This window comes from Prunus avium, chromosome 1, assembly GCF_965620075.1.
Source record: "Prunus avium chromosome 1, drPruAviu1.hap1.1, whole genome shotgun sequence".
NCBI classification, from domain to species: Eukaryota; Viridiplantae; Streptophyta; class Magnoliopsida; order Rosales; family Rosaceae; genus Prunus; species Prunus avium.
In genome coordinates this window covers 57,532,420-57,551,964 of record NC_142284.1, presented here as the reverse complement: position 1 = coordinate 57,551,964, position 19,545 = coordinate 57,532,420, and the positions used below count along the sequence as shown (strand labels likewise).

The 19,545-nt window shown below is 36.6% G+C and overlaps 1 protein-coding gene across 2 annotated transcripts; it reads right to left on the bottom strand.

The window, feature by feature from the left end:
- Positions 1-30: 30 nt before the first annotated feature.
- LOC110751888 (MADS-box protein AGL24) lies at positions 31-10,493 on the bottom strand. 2 transcript variants are annotated; one of them, XM_088250732.1, is made up of 9 exons: positions 10,337-10,493; positions 9,865-10,059; positions 4,472-4,550; positions 2,030-2,091; positions 1,829-1,928; positions 1,475-1,516; positions 1,258-1,320; positions 958-1,142; positions 31-312 (listed from the first exon to the last, which is right to left on the bottom strand). In XM_088250732.1, exons 2-9 carry the CDS (start codon positions 10,053-10,055, stop codon positions 303-305), a joined length of 732 nt encoding a protein of 243 aa, XP_088106858.1. In that variant the 5' UTR covers positions 10,056-10,059; positions 10,337-10,493; the 3' UTR covers positions 31-302. The 2 variants fall into 2 exon arrangements, with proteins under 2 accessions (XP_088106858.1, XP_088106862.1); XM_088250736.1 differs by having other exon boundaries at positions 1,279-1,320; positions 10,337-10,492.
- Positions 10,494-19,545: the final 9,052 nt, after the last annotated feature.

The window sequence follows — 19,545 nt, the reverse complement described above, 5'->3', positions numbered from 1 at the left end:
GACATCTAAGTTTTTAAGCACATCTGTCTATGACCCACCTACCAAACAAGACCTTAGAATTCTTTCGTAACGTTATCCACAAGACAAAATCCACAAGACAAGAGTCTCCTCCATGCAGGGCTATATTTATACAAAGTTCTAATTACAATACAAGTGAGGCTGCATGTAATACACAGGCTTTGATACACACACAAAGTCGAGTTAACGCACACAAGCACTGATATCTTACAATATCTCGACTTTCTTTATTTAGCTATAAGGAGAGTAAACTTTCATCATTCTCCACTTCTTAACCAGAGAAATTAGGGAAGCCTGAAATTCATAGTAAAATTATAAGCAAATTTATTAAAATGGTGAAGGATAATCAAAATACCATGAATGCAACTGCGCATCAAGATATGTTGGTGGAGATGTTTTAGTCGAGGGAGAGTGGAATACATTTTCTCTCCTTATGTTTCCAATCGAAGCAGACCCCTAAAACATCTTCAATCGAAGCAGGCCCAAAACTTTGGGCCCAAATGAGCACTTAAATTGAAGCAGATGGGAAAAAAAAACTATCATCGTGCAGCTGGCTTTGTACAAGTCATCTGAAATTCATGATGACTCGACATTTCTAGAAATAAAAAAATATTGTCGGCTAAAAATCCAACAATTTTGTTTGCCAGAGTTAAAAATGAAACGCAGAATCAAGTTGACAAGTACAGAAAGAAATCTAAGCAAACATATCTTCTGTCCGCACCAAGAAGGGAAAATATCTTTTTGGGTTTTGGAAGGGAAAATATCTTCGTTACACGACACCTCAGTATTCATTTTTCTAAATAAAGCAAGCATATCTTCTCAGAATTCTCATCTTATCAAACTTAAAAGGCAAAGAGATATATACAACATAAATAAATACATATATAGATATGTATATAAATAGGAAATATATAGCAAAGCAAAAGTAGGCTAGCTCACCCCAGTTTGAGAGATAAAGTGACATTGTCGGAGTCATCTCCAAGAGAGTGAGCACTGTTGCAGGTGGTGGAGATAGCAGATTCAGTTGACATGCCTTCTTCTTCTCCTCCACCTCCAGTATTATTATTCAACCTCTCCGGCTCCATGAGCTCAGGTCCAGTATTTCCTCCGGATAACATCACCATCTGCTATGCAAAAAATTACAAAAGAAAAAAAGATCAACCCATCTTTTATCAAGAGAACTCTTCCTCTCAAAAAACAAAACAAAAAAAATAACAAAAAAGAAGAAGAAATATGTACATGACTCTGGTAGTTGCTTACCGTCTGCCTTAACTGGTTGTTGGCTTCTACCAGCTCAGCTCCCTGAAATTATAGTCAGTGCATGAAAGAGAGAACCAAAGCCAAACTCGGTTATGATCATTGATGTTAATTTATATATGTATTTTTTAAAGTCCTGATTATTGTAAATAGTTGAAATTTGTTTTCATTTACAGAGTACGTATATCAATCGTCTCACCTTTCTTTCAAGTGCCATAATCTCACTCATTCTTAGTTCCTCCTGAAAAGCAATGGAATATTTATGTTTACATCTCGTATAGTTTATTTGCATATATGTAACCAGCTTCAATAAGTTTCAATAACAAGAACAATTATCTACCCTGTTTGCACAAAGGAGTTCTTCAAACAAAGGACAATATCCTGTGTTAATGATTTCAGTGTTTGTTTGAGACATTGTGTATTTTATTTATTGGAACACAAATTGAATGTCTTAAACCAATTAACTTTCTCCAACGGTTTCGATCATTAAACCACAATACAGAGTAATGCCTTCGCACCATGCTTACTAGAAAAGAAATTAGCGACGGCAGACCTTAGTTTCAATCACACGGCCAAGGCTTGCGTCCACCAGTTGTTCTAACTTCTGCAACTCATCAAAATTCAGCTCTTCAAGATCCTCTGCTTTCATCTGCCTGTTGCAAGCCACTCCAATTTCAGCAGATACATGGAACGATATAATACCAGCTACAAACCCACATATATCTTACAAGTTCATGAATTAACAAATTATTGCCTCAGCTGGTGGCTCTTCTCCTCAAGTTCCTTGCTCAATCCGATGTGGTTTTCATTCTCCAGCTAAAATGAGAAATGAAACCATCATTAGGGTAATCTAATCTGTCTCTGCCACATGAAAAGCTTATAAACATAAGCCCCAAAAAGAAACAATGAAACAACATGATGGGAAAATAAAAGGATTACATTTTATTTATTTATTTAGAAAATGGAATCAAATGAATTACTTTAACATACAAGAACATGGATTTACAATTTGTCCTAGTCATTAATACCTTAGAAACACTTAGAGATTTAATTAATAGCGACAAACCCAACTTGCAGAGCAATTCAAAATTAGATTAAGGCAAATGGAAAAATAACTTGTACTGATTAAATTGAGCTTAAAGATTAAAATGGAAAAAGAACTTGTACTGATTAAGATGGCAGGATAAAATCAGAATGTCCTCGATAAGCACTCGAGTCATAGCATAATATATTGTTAGGGCTAAACTTCAACACATTTTTACTCCCTAACCAACCACTGCTTGAGCACCAAAACAGAATCTCTAGCTGGAAAGAAACTTATTTCTTATCCTTGGTGACTTTATGACAATGCCACTCCAGTCTATCTATTAGTTAACAAAAGCCATCAAACTCAACTTCTTCTATAGAGATATGGAGTTTAATGAAATTTTGACCTGAGTATTCATCTTAGTCTTGAGCTAAGTGGCTCCAAAATTGGAGTATCTCTACGCGTGTTTAGAGTTTTTGGTGCTGAAGCAACCAACAAAGTGAGGATTTAGGTAGCTAATGAAATTTGGGTTCTATATGAGCCTAAGCCTCAAATGCAACCAACAAAGTGAGAGTTTCAGGTTTGAGGCACCCTTCGTGGGGAGATTAAACAAGTTTCAAGGTTTGGATATCAGAAACACTGAGAGAGACACACAACATGTGATGTAGGACAAGACAGGGGTCAGTTGAAGTGGGAAAAATTAAAGAAGGGAAAGCCGCTCAAAGTTAGCAAGAAATTGCATAAGAAGGAAAAATTGGGCTTCAGTATCAATTATGGTGCTAGATGAAATAGAAAAGGCGTATAAGTTGGAATTTTCGGGTTGCTTGAGCAACTTTTATGAAAAATGGTTTTCAACAAGATTATATTAATTTATTGTTTGTTTCTAGATTTGGAATCAGTAGGAATTTTTTTTTTCTTGGTAAGATTAAGTTTATGATTCTATTTTTTTTTTTTGTCAGTAAACCACCTTATGGAAATCGTATTCATTATCTTATCATATCTTAGCAATAAAGTTTGAGAGTTTCCTCATCTCTGGTGCATTCCAAACTGTGTTCTAGGCAAGGGCAGAGCTATGCTAAGATATCGGGTCTGGTAACAAATCTAAAGAAAAACTGTTTGTACTTAAGTCTATGGGCTCCCCTCACTAATCTATACTTGTCAAAATTGCATTCCAAATCTGGTAGTAAAATTTTGTACTGCATTTATGAAAGGAAATCACTCATGTCAATTCAGTACTCTAGACAATAGTTTACCAGGAGCAGGAAACATATTCCACATCATTCTCAAACTTCCTCAGATCTTATACCAGCCAATACAACTTGCAAGAATTTGAGATAAGATCAAGAAAGTGGGGAAAAGAACTTTTGTTGCACTGAGTTAAGTTTAAAACCTAAGGAGTTGTAATCAATCTCTATAGTTGGATTTGGACATAATAAAAGCTAGATTTCCCAAGGGAACTCCATCAAAATTTCAAAGGCAACCAAAATATCATTGATTTCTATGAATTACAGATTTATTGGGGAACCTACCAATATTCAGGCCTTTTTATTATGATCTTGAGACTTGTATATGACTGTTCTTTTCCTTTTTTACTTTTTCAAACCAAAAGGTTTTTAGATTCCAATAGCAGACTGTAATACTCTAGGAGACTGTAATATCGATTCAATAGCAGTCTCCAACTTAACTATCTGAAGTTTTGAAGAAATCATAAGAAATTTAAATTGGCTGCGCATTCCCCTACAAATACAGCTTGAAAAACAATGAGTTTATAAATCAAGTGGTCAAGAGCATTTTGTCTATCACTTGAGTAAAAAGAGTTGAAAAACAATAAACAGTAATAGTAGTAAAAAATAAAAATCTGATTGATTGATAGTGGAAAGGCTCCATTTGTATTCTCAAACCAGACTAAGACTTGGCCCTACTAGAAATGGACTTACCAAAGCCACCTACATATATTTATTCCAAGAGGCCCTGAATGCATATACATAAGTCTAACATGTAACCAAAAATAATACTGGTTTTTTGTATTTATGTTCAAACAATCAGAACCTTCAGATGCTACAGAGATACATTCTGATGCTCCAAAGTACAGATCACAGAATATGTTACAATTAATTGCAGAACAATTAAAGGGGGAAATGGATAAGGTAAAACATTGAACTCATTTACCTGTAGCTCAACAGACGGTTCATCAGACTTTTCGACACCATTTGTGTGCGCTTTGTACCTTTCAATAACATCCTTGGTACTTCACAACACAAAAGGAAAAAACAATCAATTGGCATGTTCACTAGTGTAAGTTAGTAGACATAGAAGATCAAATTAATACATGTGACAAAGCATGCAGAGAAAAGGAAAGGAAAATAATTAACCCTTTATGAAAAATTCTGGTTTACAAACACAAAGACACACTTCTGTTTATTTTCTTGTAAGTTAGTAGACATAGAAGATCAAATTAATACATGTGACAAAGCATGCTGAGAAAAGAAAAGGAAAATAATTAACCCTTTATGAAAAATTCTGGTTTGCAAACACAAAGACACACCTCTGTTCATTTTCTTTTGTATATACTATTATATGGTATGCTTCCCTTTAAGAAGCACTATTTGAATAGACGTGGGTTAGGCCAATTGGCCAGGGCAGTGAGCCCACCTCCCTTGCACCCAAGTTCGAATCCCCTTACCCGTAGATTAGATTAATTTAAACTATCGCTTGTATTAAAAAGAACACACTATTTCAAGAAGAGACCAATTTTAAGGAATATTCAGGGCTTTAATAATCTGTAATTTTTTCATACTAAAGTTCTCTAACTTGGCTCACTGACATAACTTCAATGCTAAAGCCATAAAGCATGATGGCATGGCATCTTGCTTTTCATACTTAAGTTTCTTTAACAAGCATAACCAGCAACCAGAATTAGCATTCTTTTACAACTTAACCCCCAACGACCCACCACCATTAATTAGGCCAACTACAAAACAATTCATAACTTGTTGCCTTGGAATTTGGTTTCCAATTACAATGCAAACCCATAATTTCATTTTCAATTAGAAAGCAAAGTGCAAACAGCAGGGCTGAAAAGGGGCCACACCATAGAAAACCAATCATCTCAAAAGAAAGCAATTGTAGTGTATGTATTGCCTATTTCATTAGAATTTATTACAAAAAAAATTACATCAACAATAACCAAACCAGTTTTTGACAAGCATGAAATAAGCTAACTGGTAGAATTTATTACAACAAATAACATCAACACTGAAAAACAGAGGAACTATTTTTCATTCCATCATCACAAGTAAGATTTTTTAGATTTTCAAATCAAGTTAACATTTTATTTGAGATGTAGTCTTATTGCAAGCAAAGTCAGCCAAAAGGCCCAGAACCGTTTCAAACACACAAAATCATATACACAAGGAGAACGTTAAGCTATTTGCTGGCTGCTGCCTGGCTGGCTTTATTGCTTGGTTTGGTTGTGCAAATCAAACCGTCAAGTAAAATTCATTCATAGATATTTTATAGAATTATTATATCTCAGACCAAGTAGCTGAGATATTTTAGAACACTAGAGAAACCGACATGAGACCACATCAAGTCAACTAATAAGGAGTGGGCCTCAAAAATCTTAGTCACAGTTCCACTCACATTAACTCTGGACCTCATTACCATATGCTTTTGAATCTTGTCATCTTTGGTGTTCCTCTTTTTAGTCAGTGGATGGTTGAATCTATTATGTAGGCCCTATATGCCAAACGTATTGGAAAAAATTCAGGGCCAAATGTATTTTGCACCCTTGTGATATGACGCCGGTAAAACTAGAGATATTGTGTTTTAAAAACTAACAAAAATAACCACATCATTACAAACTGTTACACCATTGGCGCTATTCTCATCTCTCCCTATAGCAATGTGTTAGAGTTAGCATAAAGTTAGGGTTACACAGATAAAGGAACCAATAGTGTAATGATTCGTAACTTTGTGGTTGTTTTTTGTCAATTCTAAAAGACAAGAATAAAACTACCACAAACTCTAGACACATGAATGCAAAATGTAATTGAGAAAAAAAAATAATAATAAAGGAAACCCTTGAGAATAGCTATTCGCTTCGGGCTAGTATTTTAATTTGTGAATGTTATCTTTTCACCTTTGAAGGTTCATTAATATTGAACGACGTGAATCCCCTTACACAATACTAATCCCATAAACTACAATGAACAATAACTCACAACTATACAATGGTTCGATATTATCCTTCAAGATCAAAACATCCACCTTTGCCCTAGTGATTTCTAAATTTTTAACTCGAGGTATATCAGAATCCTAACTCATAAGGATTTTTACAATTATATTATTTCATAATTTAAACATTTTTTGTAATATTCTTTCTTTAACTAAGCAATTTTTCCGTTTATACTTATATCCAAAACAAAGGTCTCCATGCGTTTAACCTCATATTTGGCGAAGAAATCATTAAACGCTCTAATGTTTAAGCTGTCTAATATTCTACCACAACTAATTTGAACAATATTAGATTGATTTCCATATACACACTGCTTAGCTCTCCCTGAAAAATTGTGTCCATAACTTGCAAAGCGCATCATGCTCTTAGTTAGGTATAACGAAACGAGCTATGTCGATAACTCGTTTTCTTGTCCACCACAATTGGCGCTTGCCCGTCCAAATACCTTTTGGTTGTATCATTCCACTTATATAGTGAATCTTTAGCAACCTGAGGACGTAGCTCATATTGAGTGAATCTCGTCAACAAATTCTTGTGTTGTGTGTTTGTTTACTTTTGTCTTTCTCGATCGCGTTTATATTGTTTCACACTTGTTCCTTCGTGGAATCAAGAGATAGATTTCCTAACAACTGGTATCAGAACTTGGCATTTTATGTGGGAACAATGAGCGTCGACAACGTTGAGAAGAAAGTATAGGCAAGTTTGATGGCAGAGATTTCTTGCTTCGGAGTTCTCACATCGAGAATTACCTCAAGCTCAAGAAACTCTATGTACCTTTATCTAAAAAAGAAAAAACAAAATCCTAAGGACATTGAACAAGAGGAATGGGATGAGCTTGATGGTATGGCCTTTGCAGCTATCCGATTGACGCTTACGAATGAAGTGAGGCGTCGAGACAACTGATGCATTGATGATGACTCTATCCGAGATGTATGAGAAGCCATGTGCGATGCAACAATAGTATTTGATAAAGCGCTTGTTTAAACTGAAGATGACCAAGGAGTTTACCTTATTATTAGGAGGAGGCGAAAGAATAACGAGATAATTATAATATCTCGTTATACGATGTGGATTCTAAATTTGGCAAAGCTAGGATGCAGTTTTGCAACCAAACCTTGACAACAGCAAACGTTGGGCGCTCTCTAGTGGTTCGAGAGAAACATGCCCTTGGTTTACATCCCGAACTAGTTAGACACAGATGCAATTGAAATGGTGAACCTACTAAAATGGGAAGAGGAATGATCTCCTATGGAAGAAAACTTAGTGAAAGTGGCTAAGGTTCTTAAGCATGTCAGTATATACGATTTGCTATGACTAAGAATAGACAACATATGCTATATCTTGTGTTAACATAACCTCTCCAAGCCCTTGGGAGTTTGAAAAATAAAAGTATGAACAAACATCTTAAAACAAAACTATAACAATGGATGAGTTTCATGAACACATAAATGAAAACTTAAACAATTTTGTATTATTGATTAAACTTCACTTATGACTTTGGAGTTTCGAGAATACCTATATGACGTTTTACTAGTAATGAATCATTTGCTTTAGCATCATAGTTTTTTCGATGACTTTCGGCGTCACATTACTAATAAATCTTTCGAAAATTTTGGACAACATAACGAAGTAGAGGAATACTTTTCTAAACTTTTCAATTACACTTAAGGTCGACACCCTATTTATAATTGGAAAATTACTTGGAAAAGTTAGAAAAATAAAGTAGAGTAAAATTTAAGGCTAAAAAACTACACTTGTATATTGATTAGAGTAAAGTCGTTTTATGGTTTTTGTTTTGGTTGCAAGTACTCTGTATGGAAACAGGGTAACTTGTATGCATATGCTCAAATGGAAACACGGACTGCAATTTCGAGAAACTTCCAAAATAAATAGAAAAAGTAGACAAACTAGTAGTAGCTTTGCAGTTAGGCCCCCGGAAACCTAGAAAAATAACTTTTAAATGAAATTAATTACAAATTGCCATTAGTATTTAACTGAGACCTCCATTTGTCTCAAAGCTTTTATATATATATATATATAAGGCCATTAGACGCGTGTTTAGATAATAACTTTTTTTATATAAAAAAATATCGTTAATTCCACACAATAGACATCTTTAGATTAATATAAATTATCAGCGCTTACTATGTGCAATTAATTTTGTTAACTGAAAGGATGCATGACCTTATTTAAATTCTTATTCCATAGTTAATATTTCATTCTCACCCTCTCTCCCTTTCCTTCCTCTCATGCATGCACATCTAATTATGAAAGTAGGTTTTAACCCGATCTTGCATGCATTCATGGCAAAAACATGTTATGGTCATAGCTCCGCCACCCATTGCCCTACTTGTGGAGAAAAACTTAGTTGCAACGAGAATAGCACTGTTTTGCTATTCTTGGCCAATAATGGTATGCCACGTGGAAGTGTTATCACGCGTGTTATAGCTTTATTGGCCGGGGATAGCAAAATAATGCTATCCCCATTTCATGGACTTCTTTCTCGTACTTGAGAGCAGGGATGCATATTCCTGCTGAAAGCCTTCAACGCTTCAATGATGAATTCCCTAGTTATCATCATCACTTTATTCCTAGTAAGAAAACTACAAATCATATAATTCAATTTTTGTATCCTAGCAGACTGTAACCACATTAATTTATTGGCATTTTTTAGTTTAGGTGGGGAGAATGAAGGACACCTTTACCCACCACTATCTTTACCATATGTATATATGGGGTAAAGTGTAAAATACTCTCTTACTAGATAGACTATCTATCATTTTATGTGGTCAGACTGTGAATCTAGAATTGGCAATCTGTATTCTTGTTTAAGTGTATGATTTGATTGATGGTCTAACATCCCGTGTCCCTGGCAAGGGAACCATTAAATTTTAGGTTTCAATAATTTCCTAATAAAATAATGTTTCTCAAACTGGGGACACCTAGCTAGCGGCTGTCGTAATCAATAGTAAACTTTTCTTTCCTGAAGTTTAAGGTAGTAATCCTCGAAATAGTCCCTTTGAAATACAGTCTCTCTCTCTCTCTCTCTCTTTTTCTTTTTCATTCTCCTATTTTTTTTCTATGCATTCTAGACCACAGTTCAAATCAAACCATGGAATTTCAGGAAAGAAAAAATATTTCCATAAAGGCACCCTTCTCCTCCAAATATATTTTGACCCAAATGACTGAATCTTAGAATCTCTCTCTCTCTCTCTACCCCTCTCTCACCCACACAGAGAGGACAAGTCAGACCTCAGAGACATCATATTGGTTATTTTTTCAAGGAAGGAAAAGTCAAAAGAATTATAAGGTATGTTGTTGGTACCTTGAGCTTGAATAATCAAAAAGCTTGCCAGTAGCAGAAAATATGACAACTGCCACCTTAGATTCACACAGAACAGATAGCTCTGCAGCTTTCTTGAAGATCCCTCTTCTCCTCTTTGAGAAGGTCACCTGCCTTGCAGGCAAGCAATCAATCTTCTTGATCTTGATCTTCTTCCTCATCATCTTCACCATCCCCCTTTCAAAAAAATTCAAACCAACCACTTTTCACATATATTATGTTCCATACACTAAAAAACTACACAATATTTTCTGGGTTTCTTCCCAATTTTAAACATTCAACGGCCCCCAGATCTAAGTGAACAAACCCAGAAAAACCCACCAACCAAAATAGGTCACGAGTTCACAACAACATGCCTAGAGTACCAAAGCACAAAGAAGAAGAAGATGAGGAGAAAGAGGGAAAACCATCAATTAATTAATTCTGGGTTTTCCTCCCTTTGTTTAATGTTTACCTTCGTTGGGGGGTTTCAGGTCTGAAGTTTTGGTGTGTCCAGAAAATCTAAGAGAATGAGAGAGAGAAATGGCTGGTGCCGCTGGCTGGCTGTTGTTAAAGAAAGTAAAGGATTAAAATTGAATTTCAAAAATGAAATTTTCCTATTTATGGAAAAACAACAGCTTTTATTACGTGTCAGGCTACAAAAGAAAAACAGAAAAATAAAAAGGGAGTTTTATATTATATTTATGTGGAGGAGGATGGCCTATGATACAGGTCCTGTATTGTCGTGTCATTTGATTGAAACCCACCAAGCGCCACTTGGCTTTGTCTTTACTTTGCTCAGGTTTGAGCACTTCCAGCGTGAGGCCCGAGCCCACCCAAGAGGCTCCCCAGCCCCTATTCGTGTTTCCAGCATCCCATTCTTACTAAAGTAAGAGATGGGCTCCACCAACCTAGGCAAGCCCAAAGGCAAGATTACCTGAACTGCTGCTTGGGCAAGCTGATCTAATGTTAATGTCATTGTGACGTCAGCAGATAATTTAAATAACAAAAAAAATTGGAAAAAAAATACCAAAAATTTCAGATTTTTTTTAAAATAAATAAATACCTAGCCATATTCTTCAATTCCCACATCAAAATTCTATACAAATTCATCTCTTTATATCTCATGTGAATAATGATTACTCTTGGGTTGTCATGAAAATTGGTGGAAAATCAATAATAAAAAATTGCTACGGCATGCACTATTTATGTGAATAGTAACAGCCTTTGCCTCCCCTTACCTTTTGCCATGGAAAATAGGTGGAAATGCTCTTAGGCCATCTCCGGTCATAGGGCTAAATGTAATCCGCGGTTATAATTTTAGCCCCTCAAAATATTAATTTTTAAAAGAATAGTGTACGGCTAAAATTTTCAATCTCCAGCAATGCATGACTATATTTGAGGGCCCTCCATATTTTATTATTTTAAGAAAAACTATGGTATACCACTCATATATTTTAAGAAGTCCAAGTATCGTATCCTCAAGGAGCAGGTATGCAAATGTCTGCACACAAAGAAATAATTAAATGTATCAAAATAAATGTGACAAGCAAAATAGAAAAGTAATTTGATTTGAGTGTTGTAGATATTGAGTCTAAAAATGAAAAATCAATCATGGAAATGCTAAGGCATCAAGGTTCAATTCTTTAAGCAAAATATGTTTCATGCTCTTTAATCCAAATTATAACTTGAATAAAATTATCATTAAGAAAATTTAACCGGAAGCTAAGGATATTAAAACATGTTGGCGCTAAAACTAGACGGGTAGTATTTAGGCCAACTTAAAGATGAGGTGGATGTTGAAGGTGAGGACCCTCAGTATGTAGGAGCATTCGGTAAATAAATAGGCATGCATACAGAAGACAAATGTACGTGGTTCACCCGAATAATGGGCTACGTCCACGGAGAAGTATGTTCTCATTACGATAATGTGAGTATACATTGCACGTAGGTTTAGACTAAAGGAGAAGAGGAAGAATACCGAAGGCCGAAGTCTGCAGGCCGATGGCTGATGCCGAAGGCTGAAGGCTGAAGGTTGAGGATCTGGTATGATCCGTGGGCTTTTAAGTGGGCTCATGGATAAGCCCATGAGGCCCCAGTGAGCCATATGGAGCCCTAGTAGCCTGCCCCAATCTCTCTCTTTTTCTCCTCCTCCTCCTTGAAGGAGAGGGGTCTTCTTTTATAAGTGAGGAAGAGTCCCCTCTTCTTGTGTTTTGTCGATGTTGGACTCCCTTCTCTTTGCTTGGATTGGCTTGGGAATGCTTGGCCAGATATTGTACAAACAAAACCAATTTAATTTTTCAATGTTATCTTTTATTAATGATTGTTCAGAAAATGGAATTGCTTAATATCTAATCATTTAATTTAAAAGCGTGCTAAGTTAGTTCTTAACAATGAGAAAAATATAACTGAACTCATGAAAAGATAGTAGCACTTATCATCAATCAAAATAAAAGAATATAAAAATATTGAACAACCAAAAATAAAAGAATTTAGTAACTCATACCGTATATTGGATTAAAGAACAATTCACCAACTTACTCAAAGGACATTCCCTTTAGCCTTAGCTAGAGTTCTAGCAACTCATTACAAAGGAATATATCGTAGTGGTGTCCTTGCCAAATAAGTTGATCAGTGATTTATAGTAGCCAATGAGAGTGGAAAGTTAATACATTCATAGTGGGTAATAAAGGGTTTTAAGTGAAGGATTAATTAGATTAAACATGTGTTGACGGTGGAAAGTTAGTGAAGAAGAAATAATAGTGAGGTAGTGGGTGTTAAATGGTGTCTGCCGCGCAAATCTCACGGCCTGGAGTTCCGGGCCGAGGGGATGTGCGTTAACACGGGGTTTCCTGCTTTTGGGTGCGGTGCGATTGTGCGCGGGCGTGCCAGCACGGTTTACCGTGCGTTGATGTTTTGGTGAGTGTTGGATGGGTGAATGGTGCGCCTGTTTGATCTGTCTTCTTGGTCAAACGATTGTAGCCGAGAGAGGAACTGTTCTCGGCTGTTAGGTTCACGGCCTGAACTACAAGGCCGTCGAGTGATGGTGTTGGTGGTGGGTTTTGGGCGGTGCTCCGGCGCGCTGCTCAGGGAGCGACGGTCGTGTGATATATGGGGTGAGTGAACGAACAAACAGAGATGGTGCTCCGGCGCTTTGAAAATCAAGGGTCGTATGATATATTGATGAATGGATTCTGCTTACAACCTAACACTACTCCTAGGAAAGCAAGTAAAGATATTGAAAGTGCATTACAGAAGAAAATAAGTTGCTCCGTGGGAGGCTTGTTTTGGTGTTTGAACCCTTTGAATGTAGCCCGAGTCTTGTATTTATAGGAAGAGTCCCTGGATGAGTAATCGAGGCTGAATTTACGCATAGTGGAGTCTGATTAGCGCAAGTGGGCAATCCAATCGACATTTGGGATCGTGAAGTATGGTGATGAGACCCCAGAAATCCTGGTGAATCTCGGCCGCCGCGCTCAATCGTGGGTTTTGAACCTCTGGCCGTGGAGACGCATTTATTGCCTGGATAGCTGGTGAACCAACATCTCAAGCTGTCAGAATCCTTGTGAGAATGTCCACGTCTAATCACTCTGATCTTCATCACCAAATCCTAACTTCAGTCACTGTTGCATTCCTAAAAGGACACAAATTAATGTGCAAACAACCAATTAAAAATACCCGCAAGTGCACGAGTCTATTGAAGTATAGATTATACAAGTACGGGGTCGATCCCACGAAGAACTTGTCGGCTTCCTATAAGTTCTAATTTGAGTACAAAGAGAATACTTAATTAACACACCACAAATGCACAAATGAAAGAGGGAAACTAGAAATGAGTAAAGAAGTGTAAAAGAAATAAAACAACACAAGAAAACTAAAGAAAAACACAAACAGCACTTTTTATCACCCTTTTATCACCTATGAACAGTGCTAAAGCGACCGGTCGTGAGGCAGAAGCGACCGGTCGTTTTTGGGCAGAGTCGAAACTCAAATTTTGACGTGAAAAGCGACCGGTCGTCAGGTAAAAGCGACCGGTCGTTTTTGGGCAGATTCGTTTTCTCTGTTTTTCAGTTTCGACCTCTGTCCAGTGTTTTGCCTATAACTTTCCAACCGTACGTCCAAAATTCACGTTCTTTATACGGTTGGATTCAGCACAGAAAATTCAAGAACACAACGCGGACCAAAAGTCCAAAACAGTTACGAAAATAAACAGAATTCAGTAAACAAGACACACAATGTAACAAACACACAACTCACACACACATTGGGGGGGGGGTTTGGTTTGGTTCAAGTGACCTAATTCTATTGCATGAAAGTAAATGGACTTTGAATTTAAATGAGAATGGCAGAGATGAATTATCAAAATGTGAAAGTACCAAGTAACAAACACTAGGGTTTCGGAATCCACCCTAAACAATTCTACCTATGTTCATGGATACTCAAGTGATGAACTCTAAACTTGTTGATGAAGATGTTCGCAATCAAGACCATGGGTCGTGGCTCAAGACGCATTGATTCTCTCTAATATACGTAAAGTGCATGGTTCGTGCTACAATACTTGTGCCCTCCCCATAACCGAACCTAGGTATGGTTCGTACTTCGATTCAATTACAAGGAGAACCCATTAAGTTCAAAGAGAATATGAACATCACAAGAATCCTAATAGCATGATGTTTACATTAGGTATTCAAGAAACCAAATCACATGGATGATTCTTACTTCATCCATTTATTGCTTAGGATAACATGAAGATACACATAATCCCAACAATCTCAAGAAGCATGCTTTCAAAAATGGCCAAACAAGGAAAAACACACATCAAGGATAGATTAATTTGGTGAATTGGAATTCATCAACAATATCTAGAAATTCATACACTCAAGCATCAAAACAATAAGGTAATCATGTTTAGGGCTTCAACCTAAGCCCTAGCTATGGAGTTTAGTTCCTCATAATCATTTCAAACACAAATTCGAAATATAACTAGAAAGAGTTTACAGATTTGGAAATGATGAAAGCTTGAAGTCTTCAATGGTGGAAGTCTTCTCTCTTCTTCCTTGCTGCACCTCGTTCTCCTTCCTTAGCTTTTTGCTCCCAATCTGCTCCTCAATTCTGGAATGATGTGGTCCTCTCTCCCCTTGCAAAGCTCCCCCAAATCTGATTGCAATCCCTTTTGACTTCTGCCCCTTCTTTCCAGCTCACTTTTAATATAAAACTTATTCTTTCTCTAAAGCTTTTGCCCATTGTCCCCTTGCAAATGATGAAGCCTTGTTTTAAGGTATAATCCAAGGCTCCAATTGACTCAGGAAATGCCACTCAAATGCAATCCATTGTTACCAAAAGGTGTGGTAACAAGTAGAAATAAAATGCTATTAAGTGGGGGTGAAAACTGGGCCAAAACAAACATCCAGAGCCAGCATCAATTGTCCGATCAGTTGGATAGGCTACACTTGCCCAATGGAGCTCAAATTTGGATATGTTGTAGTTAACATCCATTGGAACAAGTCTTATGAAGATCATCACCTTATCCAAGGACCGGAACATGCTGATCCAAGGCCACGAAGTTGACCTACGAAAATGAACAAAAACAGAATTTATATCAAATAATGCACTTTTAGCTCATTTTCATACAAACCAAGGTAAAACCTATTAAAACACAAAAAAGAAGTAAAAAGCTATAAAATGTCAAGAACTAACTCAAAATAGTGGGAGAATAACATGAAAAATCATGTGTAAAAATGAACTGAACAGTCACTTCCCACCTTCCCTCATGCATTAAATGCTACTTTGTGGCCAATGGGTTTTGCTGCATTAAACAGGCACTACTTCATTAAATGAAGCCTGGGACCCTGCTGTCACGTGATGATTTGCCTTTAATGCCTTGGCCGCAAATTTGTTCGGCCTCGGCCTCGGCCTATGCTTGAGGCCGAGATGATCATGCCTTAGCATTTCCTTCTTTTATTTTTAAGAAGGCGAAGTACCCTGGCGAAACGCTGCGTTTCAGTCTCTGCAAACAAGTGCCAGGGCCGAGAGAAAGGGCTCCTTCGGCCAGCTCATGGCCGAGATTTATCAGGCACAAACAAATGGCTATGAATGACATGAAATAGGCTCTTTAGCTTTAATGGTTTTGTCTTCTTTTCTCCCTCTTTACTTCTCTTTATAACCACAATAATCACACAATCAATTCTTCAATAAAATCCGCCAACAATTCTCTTCACACTTTGCTTGAACTTGGACAAATATATATCTTCATCTTTTGGCTTTCCAACTTCCTACAAAAGATAAATTCACCTAAGAAGTTTACCAAATTTAATACAGAAAATTTATAAATCCAATTGGTGAGAATGAAAGGTAACGGCAAGTGAAATTATCTTTATTAAGCCAAATTTATATCATAAAGTCTCCAAAATTATATTAAAAAGATGTAATTTGAAACTCTCATCACCAAGCAAGGGGACTCCCAGCTAGATTTGAAAAGATAGTGAAACAACATTGTAGTGTTCAAGAGAAACAATGAAAAAAATATGCACAACACAAACCATTTTCCATATAAATATAGGATCCAAAAACAGTTAGCATGCTCACACAACTTTGGCAAACATTTTCCGGGTACCCATAATATGCTTGTCTGACAACCGATCCTTAAAGGCCAACTACCCCTACCAGAAATAAAAATATATCCAACTTACCTAGTACAGTAGCGAGAGTGTCCATTTACTGGCTACGCTACTTCGACTAAACCTCACACTTAGGGTATTGGAAAAGTCGGTATGCACAGCCCCTTCGAAGGTTTAGGGATCGAAACTTAAGGGAGCCGCTATACCCCATTTACCATCAGGTCGTCGAGGATAATACCCGCATGTGTATACCCTCCAAAACTTTGGAAATTCAAAGCCAAGCATCAATAAAACCAAACAATATGGTATCCAAAAACAGTGCGTCTTTCACATACAATAATATTTACTATGTCATATATACACACACAAATACAAGTTTGGGAGTGAGTCCCCCTACCTGGAATTCAAAGCTCAAACTTGACTTTCCATCTGCATTTTTGAACTCAAATTGGCCACTCTTAAGCAACTGAATCACAATCCAACATTCAGAAATAATACAAAAAATTCTTAATTGCACTTTAGTCTTTTTTCTTGTCTTTAATTGCACTTTGGTCCTTAAACTTAATCCAAATGACAACTTTGTCCTTATAAGTCCTTAGAGTTCCAAGTAATTGTAAAATAGTCCTTGTACTTTTTGAAAAGTCCAAAAATGTCCCAATAGTCTTGTAGTTCCTTCTCTGGTTCGAAAACATTAAAATTCACAATACGGTAAAGTTAAAGTCTAAATAGTACTTTGTTGTTCATACATATGGACTAGAAGAATATGCATAATTTGGTTCAGGAATTATAGAAGGAAAATGATCATAATATTATCTAGTTTGTTTAGATTTCAAACGGACGGAGTAACGGCGTATGAAGTATATTTTAGGAATAACTTGAAAATTACCCAATTAGGAAATAATGTGTTGCATATCTGAAAATTATAAATTGGGCAAAGTAACACTTAGGAAATAGAAATATGAAATTAAAACGAATAGAATACGAGGTAGAGAGTAGAGATTACCTTGGCGAGTGTAACAATGAATAATGAAATTCGACGAATGTCGGAATAGTAACAGTAAATGCATGAATAAGGAACGGCTTATACTACATACAGGAAGTGAATAGTAAATTTTGGGTAAATAGTATCTGGGATGAATAGTGCTTGATAAATGGTAACTACGAAGAATGTCGGAATAGTAACTCTAATGGAGGAGAAGCAGAGCAAGTGTGGGAGGAAGAGAAAATTTGAATTTTGGTGTGAAGAAAATGAGAGATGGTGGATATTTATAGAAATCCTTGACGGTTCAGATCGATTCGAATATTTAATTCGAAGGACGAGATTAAAAGATGAGTTTTTGATAAGGTGTAGGGAGGTACATTATAGCTTTAAGATGGATGGTCCAGATGCATTCCCAACAACCAAACGAAACACCAAGATCAAGTCAAAAGTCTTTGATTTTGATCTACAGTCCATATCTAATCAAGAATCAGATCAATGGCTTAGATGAGACTAGCTCAAGGAATAGTACTCTACACCCTAGTCAACCTATGAGTCAAAGTATTCCAAGTCTGCCAACCAATCAGGTGTTGACATGTGGCACGGTGATGTGTTCACTAAAAATACGTCCAAGCTCCGAAAAATTATTCGTAAAATACCACAAGCTTGTATCAACGTCTAATATTTTCCTATGAAGTTAAAACACCAAAATTCTAACTTCATATTTTCATAAGTAAGTTATTCTCAAACATAATGACAATATTTACTTGGGAAAAAAGCCACTTACCTCAAAATGGACCGTGCGATTTTTATTGTGCGCGTAAAAATATTCTGGAAATTTTCAAGGTGTCACAGATAGAGATGAGACAAGTAAAGTATTAGACAATGAGAGAGATGATGAGATTGCAACAGTGCCAGCCCATGTCACATGATAAGTAACTCCTTTGGCATTAGAAATATAAGTTCGTTCGGGTTGGGTAGTATTCAGAAAATCATCAAGATCAAATGTCATATGATCAGCTGTACCAAAATCAATTATTTAGCCTGTGTAATCACTCTTATCGGAAATTTGGAATCCATAACCAATACCATTATTGGTAGTATCGCGTTGTATTATATCCTTGAGAGGAGCCCATCATTTGAAACAAGTCTCACGAGTGTGTCTCGGATAGCCACTGTATGTGCAATCTCGTCCATGTGTCTGGGTCGTTGGTTGGGAAGTTGTAATATGTGCAGTGGAAGATGCATAGGATATAGGTTGAGTAGGAAGAATTATCATAATTTGAGCCGGAGTCGGGGTCTGAGTCTAAGTTGGGTACGGTATCTAGGTCAAAATCTAAGGCGGATTCAGGTTATGGGTCTTTTTGGAAATCAATTCTTCAAAGATTGGGGTCAAAACCAAGGTCTTGGTCGGATCCTGAGTCAGGACCGTGTTCTGTACCTTTAGGAACTGAGCCATCTGAGCACTTAATTCGGCTAGGCTCAGGTGAAAAACAGAGGTAGGGTCAATGGTGCTGCCTCTACAAGGAATGAAAAAAATCATCCTCCCTTATGGCGACAAGGGTTTAAAATTGAAGTAATCAATCCCAAGATCGCTACTCTGATACCATGCTAAAATATGAGAAGCTATGAGATAATATTTGTTTATGAGAAGCTTTGAATGCGGTTTGACTCGTGGCGTCGTTCCCTTTCCGAAATGGTATTTTGCATCCTAATCGGAGCTCGGACGACAAATCTGCAAATTCCCGTTACATCCTTTTTCTAGCTCAACCGCGATAAAATCTGCCATTTGTTCTACATCAGAATATGTATTAAAAATATTTGCAAATGAAAACAAAGTTTAATTAAAAATAAACCTTATTTTATTGCAAACAACACACAAATAAAGCATAATTAAGAACAAAACATAATTAAAAACAAAACATAATTCCAAACACACCACACACAAAATAAAGCAATCTTAAAATCAAAGCATTAATCTTGTCTTCATCCATTGTGATTGCCTTTCATCTCCCACAAGTGCTCGATCAAGTCAATTTGACGCCTCTCATGAACATACGAAGATTGCATTTCCTGGTAACGATCAAT

Bases quoted from the DNA above. Each gene is read 5' to 3' on its own strand.
- LOC110751888 (XM_088250732.1), bottom strand. From the start codon at position 10,055: ATGGTGAAGATGATGAGGAAGAAGATCAAGATCAAGAAGATTGATTGC. The intron at 4,551-9,864 runs GTACCAACAACA...TGTGTTGTGAAG, and splicing joins TTTGATTATTCAAGCTCAAG to TACCAAGGATGTTATTGAAA. The intron at 1,321-1,474 runs GTGAGACGATTG...CTATAATTTCAG, and splicing joins TTATGGCACTTGAAAGAAAG to GGAGCTGAGCTGGTAGAAGC.